An 11,025-nucleotide genomic window follows, 5' to 3' on the forward strand; every position below is an offset into this window, starting at 1 on the left:
TAAAACTTGCAGAAACTAGTCCATGCAACCTGGCCAACTTTGCAGGCAGAATATTGGGATGGCCTTTTGCACTCAAAGGATGTCCAATGCACATGGGATGCAAGAAGCACGGCAAGCAGAAGTGGGTCAGGAGGGCTCCTTGCACAAGGCCTCACAACATCCTATGATCTGGGATCGACCCGTGTTGGGCCGGTTCTCCAGATAGACAACCACGACACGGCCGGGAGTGCACTGTCGGTGATAAAGCTCTCTGGGCTCTCTCGCCCGCCACAAGCATGGGTGTCCATCACACAGTGTGGGGTGGGGCCGCAGAAGCTGTCCGGGACGGCGTCTTCAGGCACAGGTAGCTGAAAGGGATGTCTCATAGCAAAATGGCAAGCCCCGTCCCAGCTAAATTGGCAACAAACAAGGAAGGAGACATCAAGAAGACACGAATAGAGGGCCGAACAATTCATCCAACAAGGGATCAGTTTCTCGGACGGTTTTGATCATCTTCAAGAGCTCCTCCTGTCTCTGTCCCTCTTCCTGGTTACTACCACCACTGCGCTCGTCGCCAGATGCGTGATCTGGTTTGACGAAGCTCTTGAGCGTGTCTTCGATGGTCGACTGCCGAACGGCCTCGACTTCGGGCTCTGATAGCACATGTCCAGGACCTTTGCAAAAGAGGAAGACAAGAAGGAGGGGGGATTGGAGTGCTGTCTGGGCTCGCAGGGCACGAGAGAAACGGCGCACCATCGGCCTCGTCTGCCCCAGCACGCCGCCATTCAAGCCAACAAGTCGCATACACCGCGACCAATCTGCTCCTCCATTCCACTAGCAGATCCGCACACATGGCGAATAACAGCTGGAGTAACTTGTTGATTTCGATCACGACTAGATAGCTCGATCGGCTCAGAGTCAGGGACAGTAGCGTCTCGCACAGATACGGAAGGATCACCTGCAAGATCAATCATTAGTATAGCACAAGTGAGACGACTGTTTGACACTCAAGATTCCGCGCGCTCTTACTCGGATGTAGCGGCCGATGCCATAGCCCAGGTCGCGCGTGATCTCGATAAACCGAGAGACCGCGAACAGGTGCAGCTCGACCTGGCCGGGCTGTCCCTGCCCTTTGCCGAAGGTGAGGGCGTTGAAGATAGCCTGTTCGATCAATCGGTTGAGGTGGAGATACCGGGCGGCTTGGTCTCTCGCAGTCTGCCGACTCGCGCGCCATTCCACGTCGATCAGGAGCCTGGTCGCTTCGAAGGCCGCGTCCAGTAACGCGTAGGTCTGCTGGATGTTCAGCAGACTGAACGTCGTCGAAAACGCCTGCCGAAAGCCGCCCCCTCATCACCATCTTTCGGGTCTCCCCTCAAAGTGTTTCCAAAGAAAAACTTACGTTTTGGAGGATCGAGTTGATCCCTGTTTGGCAGATGAGCAACGGCTGGACGTTCCGGAGTAAGCAGATAGATAATTGGATCCCTCTGAGTCGGTAATGCGGCATCGTGCTCTCGACCAACGTGACGATCGGGGGGATCAAGAGCGGCCAGATCTCCTTCAAGCCCGGATCCTGCGTGCGAACAGGATACCGGATCAGCCGACATGCAACTTTCTCGAAACGAGAAAACGATCAGGATTGAGGGCGTGAATTACATGATGTAGTCGGTCTAGCACGATGCACATGGCGTTCCACAGCCCGATCCCTTCGAGTTTCCAGGCCGGCTCGTCCAGTGAATCGGACGAAGGCCCAAGGAGATGTTCTTCTTTGCGCTCGATCTTCCTTCCCGTGGCAGGATTAACATGGCGCGAGAAGGTTTTTTGGGCCGTAAAGAGCGGCTTGATCTGGGTATCCAAGACGATGTATGCGATTTCTAGGTCGATGTTCCAGCCTCGAACGGGTACCTTGTTGACGGAGTATGGCATTCGCCACAGACGATCGATGGTTGCTGGAGTCGAAGAGAAAATCAATCCCATGGCTCGATTCAAGTACAGTTAAGGGTTGTTTTCACTCAACTGTCAATTATTTTGCGAAGTTCTGGGTCTAGATCCCACTCATCATTTGAGTAACCCACCGAACACCAACACGCCAATCGATAAATCATTTCGCAGCGACACTCGAAGCAGGATTGCAGCTGGCTCTCGTCCTCATCTCCGGTCTGGTTTTCGAAGACAGTCTCCAGTAGATCAGTCAGGCTCGAAACCAGACGGATGTTGCGATCGAGGATCCTGGTTGATTCGATCTGATTTTGAATCAAGTCGGCCGTTCGTTCTAGCTCTCTGGGGTTATAGTATATGCGGGAATCGATCTTGATGTGGCCGGCGAGCTTGCGCAAAGCCGCTGTGCTTGACGATGCCACTTCGGCAACCGCGTCTGGACCGAGTTCTGCACGAGCGTTGGTCTTGAGAGCTTTCCGGATCGACCTCGTCAAGCGTCCATCGAGCTCGTCTCTTTCTGGCGGCTGCAGAAACACTAGCAGGCTGAGCTTAGTTGTTGGCCATGCAAAGATGCGAGATGGACTTACCGGTGCCTGTCCAGTTTCTAGCGACCGATCGAGCTCCGCCAGGGTAGTCATCAGGGCAGCCCATTCGTCCGAGCTATCGTTCATCTTTCGTCCTCCGTTTGTTGCTGAGATCAAATCGATGTCCGTATATTCAAAGCGGTTTCGGCTCAGTTTCCTCTCCGTGGGTTACAGTGGCTGTCGTCTATACTGTCAGTTCCGAAAAGGAAACCCTAACTGGATGACTTGGCGTCAAGTCTGGGAGCCCATATCATCTCAATTTATCCACCCAAGATGTTCATTTTCAGTAAAAAGAAAACCCTGACTGGATGACTTGGGAGCCCATATCTTCTCTATCTGGGAGGGATGAAAAATGGATTGCTTGTCCATTTCAGAACATCCTGGTAATGAACAAACGCACAAGATTGCTTGTAGCCCAGTTTGCCCAATATTGTGAATCACACCACTGCTTGATTTTCCTGTTGCAATCACTGCAAGAAAAACTCTAGAAACTGCTTGCAGTTGAGATGCAAGATCTCAAGGCAAGCTGTGCCTCATGCAAGAATCAAGCACTGGTTGATTCCATGCACATTGTCTAATTTATGCAAGAGTGAGTCTAAGGTACAAAAAACTAAGTACAGGAGTTGACACCTGTGCAAATCCCCCTTTCAAGTTCAAATTCCCCTTTCATGTGCACATACCCCTTTCATGTGCACATACCCCTTTCATGTGCACATACCCCTTTCATGTGCACATACCCCTTTCATGTGCATATATCCCTTTTGTATGCATTCACCCCTTTCATAATGTGTACATAGCCCTTTATGTACACATACCCCTTTCATGTGTGTATATCCCTTTGATGTGCATGTATCCCTTTCAAAATATGTACATACCCCTCTCATCATGTGTTCATGACCCTTTCATGTTTACATGGCCCCTTTGAGTTTTTTAGATCCCTTTCAATTCCCTTTTATCATTCAGTTGTACATACCCCTTTCATGTGTGCAAAAACCCCTTACTGCACATACCCCTTTCATGCATAAATACCCCTTTCATGCATACATACCCCTTTCATCATGTGTACATATCCCTTTTAGGTGTTAATACACCTCCTCACATTCCCCTTTCATGTGTACATATTTCTTTCATCTGTACATATCCCTTTCATGTGTACATACCCTGTTTATGTTATTCTGGCTGGATTCAATGGTGCATGGATTGTTTAATAAAATTAAATAAAAGGGTGCTCAGGGGTGCTCATTTGCCTCAGCCTACTGCATGAGCACTACAGCATGTTCAACATTGAGATGCTGAACAAGGTACACACTCAAGGTGCACCAGCACGGAATTTGTGTGCTTGACTCCAGCTTGAGCTGAAGCTTGGTTGAAGCTTGCTGCATCTCAACTGCAAGCAGTTTCTAGAGTTTTTCTTGCAGTGAATATCATCGGATTGATTGAGAGGGGAGACACAACAGCATCCAGGTACTTCAACAATATCCTATTCATTTCAGTATCAGGAGGAGATAATGTGAATCGCTTCCCACACTCTATTAGACTATATCACCCAATGAGGGGATGCGAGTCATTTCTTTCCCCTGTGCCCCAATTGTGGGGCCAGGGAAACGGTTGTTCACCTCATGAACTTTTGCCCAAAGGCTAAAAGCCTTAGGGTGGCTCTTCGGAAACATTTGCGACTTCAGCGGGTCCGCTTCAGGGCGGAACGACTCGATTTGATTCTCGGAAACCGGAAGGCTGAAGTGGCCTTGGCAAGATTCCTTCAAGACTCAAGACGTTTCTTGGATCACTTTCCCAAATAACATTTTCTCCAACACATCTTGTTTTTGGTCTCCTTTCTTTTCCTTTTTTGTTCTTTGCCTATCCTCAATTCCCCTCCACCCTTATAACACTAGCATCATTTGTAGTTGTGTTAGATTGATCATGTGTTTCTCCATTTCACAAGGTTGTTACTTAGATTCATAGTGTGCAATGCCAAACGGCCAAATTACACTTAAAAAAAAAAAAAAAGAGTCATTTCTTCCCTCTGCATCACCCAAGTGGGAACGAGAGGATGAGAAGGGCTTTCCCCCTTTGGGCTGATACTCTAGCTATCAGAGCAAGGAGAAGTTGCCAGTAGCTTCCTCAGCCCAAGGGGATGAAACAAGCAATGAAAATGTCGCCAACAGCAAGCAAATTGCTTTCACTTGATGACAAGATGTGAGCAAAATTTGAGGCAGAAGAAGTTGTTTGCCTACTCACTGTTCAGAAATTTTCCTCCATCCCAATATTGTCGTTCAACACAAACAGCTTACTCAACTCTTTTTTGCCTCTGACTCGAGTTTCATCTGCCGCTGTGACTGAAAGACTCATTGTTTGTTTGCCTGGGGGTGAGTTTGGTGCCCAGGCAATCAGCTCTGATCTTGGTTTGGAAACAGATTAAGACTCTTCTCACTCCAATAATGAAACTGAAATTGAAGAAGTAGACACAGACGGCTTAGAGGTTTCTCCAGATGTTTATTCATAGAGTCTTGGAAAAATGACTCCCAAAAATTGGGAAAATGACTTCCATTTCCCAACTTATGTTGCCGGGACCAGGTTTGGGAGTTGTTTTCCCAATTATATATTTCTTTTTGGGAGTTGTCCGCACAGTTTGTTATTTTTTTTTGACAATAGAAAAGGGAGTCGGCCGCCTAACTGGCCCTCCACAGAACACAATTTTGGGAGTTGTCCGCGTGCACCGGTAGTTACCCCCGTTTCCATTCTGACCTGGGCGCCGCGGGGAGACTGCGCGTAGCGTGTGTCAGGACTTGCTGCGGAATGCCGACAGGGTCCAAAGGGGGGGCGCGTGTCCCTCACGCGTGTGTAGGGTCCACGGCGCCATCCTGCCGCACTTCAGACCGCGGCCGGCTACTTTCCCCATCCCATCGCCACCCGCGACAGAGGCTGCTACACACCGCTCTGAAAATTTAACTGTGAAATATGAAAATTGAATAGATTGTGAGTGAGTGAGAGAACAAATGAAAATATAACAAAGATAACAAAAAACAAAACAAAGAGATTCATTGCCACTCGGAGATTGATTGAGCCACATGTGAGAGATATTGGAAACAGAAGTAAGTAAATGAAGTTGAGTAAATCAACTGAATCCATGCTGGAGATATCAAATTCCATCGCAGTCGTGTGGCAATCTAGCTTGTATCCACCCCCGGTGTGATGGCCAGTCTGCTGTGGAGCTGCTGTTGAACAGCTGAGACAGGTGTGTGAAAGGTGGTCCTGGCCGGCTATAGGTAGCGGGTCTCATCCCCGCTCTGCTGGAGATGCTCTTAGCCGCGGCCTACTCATAAGTCAGGCCTGACCGGCCTTGAGGGTTGCTTACATTCTGAGGTGTAACGATAAAGAATGGATGTCACACGTGGGGTGATTAGGTTTTGGGATTAACCGGCGCGAATCTTCAAGATTGTCTCTCATACATTAGGTTTCATTATCCTCATGTATCACGTTCATTTCTCAAGTTCCGCTTGTTCTTTTCCTTCTTCCCTACACACTCATCTCACCGTGTCACTCATCTTGTACCGATTAGGTACAAGTCGCTTCTCTCTCTTGTTCGCTTCTCTTGGAGTCTTATCTCCTCGATTGCTCACGGCTGCTACCTGGTGTTTCATAGGTTTAGTTCTTTTCTCATATCTTTATCTTTCTTATGCTTGATAAAGGAATACACACACTCATCTCACCATGCACCGTGTCACTCATCTTGTACCAATTAGGTACAAGTCGCTTCTCTCGGAGTCTTATCTCCTCGATTGCTCACGGCTGCTACCTGGTGTTTCATAGGTACAAGTCGCTTCTCTCTCTTGTTTGCTTCTCTCGGAGTCTTATCTCCTCAATTGCTCACGGCTGCTACCTGGTGTTTCATAGGTTATGAGCCCAGCCCATTGAGCAGAGGTCAGATACAAAGACTTTGATGAAGCACAAGTGACGAGTTCGTTTTTACCCTGGCGGAACAAACTAAACTTCCTGGCAACTTCGGTCTTTACTCTCCCAAAGCCACACCTGTTCCCCTTGAAGAAGCAACGACCAGCGCATCTATCAAACAAGACATAAAACCCATAGTTGAATCTCAAACATCATCACTGTCCTCCGAAGATTCCAACTCAACTTTCCTTCCCAAAGATCTTGTACCTACTATCATGGCTACAGAGTCTTCTCTACCCGGCAGTTCTGCTCCCTCAAGCATCAAACTCTGCACTGAAAAACTCAATCATCTCAACTTCACAACATGGCGCTACGACATTCGATGCTCTTTAGGATTTATGGGCTTGGATAAATTTTTGAATGAAAGATTTCAAAGAGCTAAGAGTTTATTTCTTAGTTAGACTCTATTTATAATCTATGTACAGTTTATAGATTAGAAATGGAGAAGCTGGTATATTACCTAAGAGCAAGCAACTAGCCGCTCTATCTCTTAAAGACGAGAAGCTCGGTTGTTCTACCGAGTCTGCTTTGAGTTTAAGTTGGGAATTGTTCCTCCAGTTCACTGCGACTGTTTACGAGTTATTAGTCAGTTTAGACTTTCGCAGAACTGCTGAGAGAAACACTTGTTTCTTACTGAACGAGGGCCTTTGGCTCTTATTGTCCAGTTTTCTTCGCTTCGGAGAATCAGCGCAAAAGTCTCTCGACGTTGTCTGTTTCAGAGAACGTCGATGATCCACTTCAGCTTCCATATTCTCTTTTCTAAGCTTTGGACACGATCACTCACCGCTTTTAGTATCTTCTCTTTGAGTAGCTACCGCGGCTTTATCGGTCTGTCTTTGATCCTGTTCGACGATGTCTAACAGATTCGGAGATAGCCTTTTTAGTTCTTTCTCATTAGACCGTTAGCTGAATTACGCTACTTACCTTTGGTTTTTGCTGTAATTCTTTTTTCTAACGTCGTTTGGCAGCGTGGTTCCACGTGTTGGTTCTTGCTGCTCGCGGATGCTGAAACTGTAATCAGCATTGAGCTGTCATCGGTATCTGCACTTTTCCCGCTGCGTGGCTTTGACTGCGGGGAAATGGTTCGCTTTGCTCACCTTTCTCCGCAGCTGTTTGAGCTCCCAACATCTTCCTCAATTTATGAGGTCGATGCTGTTTGCCTTGGCATGTAATCTCACAGCCATCCATGCTCCAAGTCGCAAGATTCGAAGCAGATTCAGAGATCGGAATGATTGACAGGTTTTGAAGCGCCTTTTTGATGACTGATCTACCAACCGGCTTTGTTAGGAAGTCGGCAGAGTTGAGATGAGTCTTGATGTAGGCGAGTTTCATGATTCCGACAACTATGAGTTCTCGCACGAAATGCAACCGGATCGACATGTGCTTAGTCCAAAAACTGTTTTGCAAAGTTTCGCTTTTTGCAAGATCGATGGCTCCCCGATTATCAATGTTCACCGTGATGTTGTTGTGATTTGGTAGAACTAGTGTTTCATCCGCAAGATTTACCACCCACGCGAGATCACGTCCAAGGTCTGACAGGGCCTTGTATTCCGCTTCTGTCGTTGACAATGAGACCGTGCTTTGTTTTGTTGACTTCCAGTTGATCAAGTGCCCGCCAACTAGAACTACATAACCCGTGGTGGATCTTCTGGTGTCTGGGCAATTTCCCCAGTCGGCATCAACGAAAGCCTTCAGTTCATTTTCAGTCTGCTTTGCATATGTAAGCCCAATTGAGCGCGTGCCTTTTAGGTACCTGAACACTTGAATTGCCGCTTGATAGTGTTTGATACCCGGCCGTTCAAGATATTGTGACAGAGTGCTAACCGCATACGAGATGTCCGGTCTTGTGAGGATGCTGAGATAGTTTAACGATCCAACCAGCCCTCTGTAGCTGACTCCCAGGTTCTCAAATGCCTTCACTTCTTCCGCAGTCGCTTTCTTCAAGTATTCTCTTGGATTCAACGGGCACGTTGCCGGATGAAGATTTTCAAGACCGAATTCTTCCAACTTTCTGTCAATGTATTGAGTCTGATTAATTTGAATGCCGCCGTTGAACCAATCAATATTCATTCCCAGGAGAAATTCCGCCTGCCCCATATACTTAATCTCAAATTCTCTTTCCATCTCTGCTTTAAAGACTTCTGGCTTGTCGCTGATGATTACTAGATTGTCAACGTGCGCAAAAATCCAGGTAGCTGGCTTTCCTTTTTCCGCCGTTCTCCAAAAGACGCAGGGATCTGAGATTGCTGCCTTGAAACCTAGCGAGAAAAGATAGCTCGAGAGTCTCTTGTACCACACGAGCGGGGCCTGCTTCAAGCCGTATATTGCTTTCTTCAGTTCAAGTACCGAGTTTGGTGGACAGTCCAATCCCGGTGGCGGCAGGAGAGTCACCTTGTCTTCAAGCGGACAGGTAAGGAAAGCGCTCCTTACGTCCAGCTGATGGATTTGCAGCCCATGCTTTACCGCAAAAGAAAGAAGAAACCTGAGGGAAGCTGGTTTACCAGTCGGCGCATACTTGGCCTCAAAATTCAAGCTGTGGATCTGCCGAAACCCCTGCGCACATATCCGGGCCTTGAATTCAACCACTTCGTTGCTTGAGCCTAGCTTTTTTCTATATGCCCATGTCGCCGGGATCGGATTGTCAGATTCAACTCGAACACGAACAATCCAAACATTATGCTTGTGCATGTTCTCGACCTCTTTCTTTTCCGCCTCCACCCAGCGTTGACTTTCCGCACACGCCATGGCCTGCTTGTGGTTTTTGGGCTCTATCGAGACAGTCACGGTGTACGCCTGCTTCCGTTCTCTCTTCCCGTCTACGATGTTTCGTCAATCGATGTTGCCGATGATTGCCTTGCCTGGGAGCTGACTTTCGTCCTCCTCCCAGTCCTCGGACCCTTCAACAGGTTCTTCCGCTGGAATGGCCCGTTTCAGCTTCGCTAGTATGTCCTCAATGTCTGATCTCTCCGCCTCGCCATCATCGTCCCACTCTTCCAAGGTTGGCTCCGCCTCTTCCTCCAAATCTTCAAAAGGCAGCTCAGCCTCCGAGTTGAACAGCGGTAGACGCTCCCCATTGGATAAGTTGTAGCTCCTCCTGAGTGCGCCACATTTGGGAAACGTGCTTTCATCAAAATGAGCATGCTTGGCCGTGAGAATTTGCTTGTCTTCAAGCCGGCATATCTTATATGATGAGTAGTCATTTTCATATCCTATAAGCACGCCCTCCCACGAGATCGCAGAGAATTTGTCTGTTCTGTGTTGCTTCGGCTTGACAATCCAGACACGACAGCCAAAAGGCTTAAAGAAATTCAGGTTCGGCGGTGTCTTGAAGAGTAACTCAATCGGAGACTTCTTACTCCGAGATAGAGAAGGGAGACAGTTTGTCGTAGCAGTCGCCGCTCGTACGGCCTCCGCCCACCATTCGGGCGCAAGTTTTGACTGAAGAATCATGCATCTGGTCATGTCGATTATAGTTCTGTTTGCCCGCTCCGCCAGCCCGTTGTTTTGCGGTGTGTATGGCGGTGATACATTGTGTTGCACCCCGGCTTCCTTGAGAATACCGCCGAGAAGTTTATTGCAGAACTCACCGCCACCGTCAGTGATAAGCTTCTTCATCACGCATCCCGTCTGATTTTCGAACAACTTCTTGAACTCGATGATTGCACCCGGGGCCTGACTTTTCTCTTTCAATATCACCGTGTGGATGTATCCGGTGTGTTGATCCACCAGCGTTAAGAAGTATCTTGCGCCCCCGTTTGTTGAGGGCGAGATGGGACCGACAAGATCACCATGTACAACTTCCAGTGCTTCACTCGTTTGCTTGAAGTGACTGTTGCATGATAACCTGATGACTTTCCCTTGCATACATGCATCGCAGGCGTGCGTTTTCTTCATATCAATAGGCGTGCCGACCGCCGTCGCTATTCTCGCCGAGCTAGCATGACCTAATCTGTTGTGCCATTTCACGAATTTGGAGGGTTGCTTAGCCGCCTCCGTCATGAGTCCAATCGGCAAATCAACTGGGTCCAGTACCCCTTTTATTTCTAGCAGATCATTCGAGGTATCTACGGCAAAGGGTTCTCCATCGTCGATCCTCACCGCGTATCCATCCGTCCCTTGCTGAATGAGTGCTTTTGTCTTCATTAGTTGGACGAAGGAAACCAAGTTCCTGGTGAGGTTTGGAACAAAAAGCGCGTCTTTGAGCGTGAGAGTCCCTCCATTTGCTAGCGGTAGCAACGCGTCACCTCTGGCAGTTGCCACTAGTTGCCCTGGTCCACTCCCCGTCGCGATATCTATGCATACGGGGCTAGTAGTTTTGAAGTATCCCATCGAGGTCAGCATGTGGTTGCTGGCCCCCGAGTCAAGGATCGTTGTTTGCGACTTCACGGAGCCTGAGTTTGACAGGAAGGTGAACGACGGCCAAATATTGTTACCGTCCAATTGAGGACTCGACGAATCCGCCTCAGCATGATAGGAGGAGCTCTTCTCCTTTGCTTTCTTCGCGGCTGCTGCTTTCTTCTTTTTGAGATGTTCTTTGAAAAGATTTGGATGAACAGTCCAACACTCATCCTCCGTG

General features: G+C 48.2%; 1 protein-coding gene across 1 annotated transcript; it reads right to left on the minus strand.

Moving 5' to 3' along the window:
• Nucleotides 1-420: 420 nt before the first annotated feature.
• On the minus strand, nucleotides 421-5,358 carry PtA15_14A465 (uncharacterized protein; the record flags this gene model as incomplete). Its single annotated transcript, XM_053163184.1, has 8 exons — nucleotides 421-653; nucleotides 733-937; nucleotides 1,009-1,308; nucleotides 1,379-1,549; nucleotides 1,633-1,925; nucleotides 1,994-2,438; nucleotides 2,502-2,605; nucleotides 5,334-5,358. The coding sequence occupies 8 exons, from the start codon at nucleotides 5,356-5,358 to the stop codon at nucleotides 421-423; spliced, it is 1,776 nt and encodes a 591-aa protein (XP_053027136.1).
• Nucleotides 5,359-11,025: the final 5,667 nt, after the last annotated feature.

This window comes from Puccinia triticina, chromosome 14A (genome assembly GCF_026914185.1).
Source record: "Puccinia triticina chromosome 14A, complete sequence".
In the NCBI taxonomy this organism is placed as follows: Eukaryota; Fungi; Basidiomycota; class Pucciniomycetes; order Pucciniales; family Pucciniaceae; genus Puccinia; species Puccinia triticina.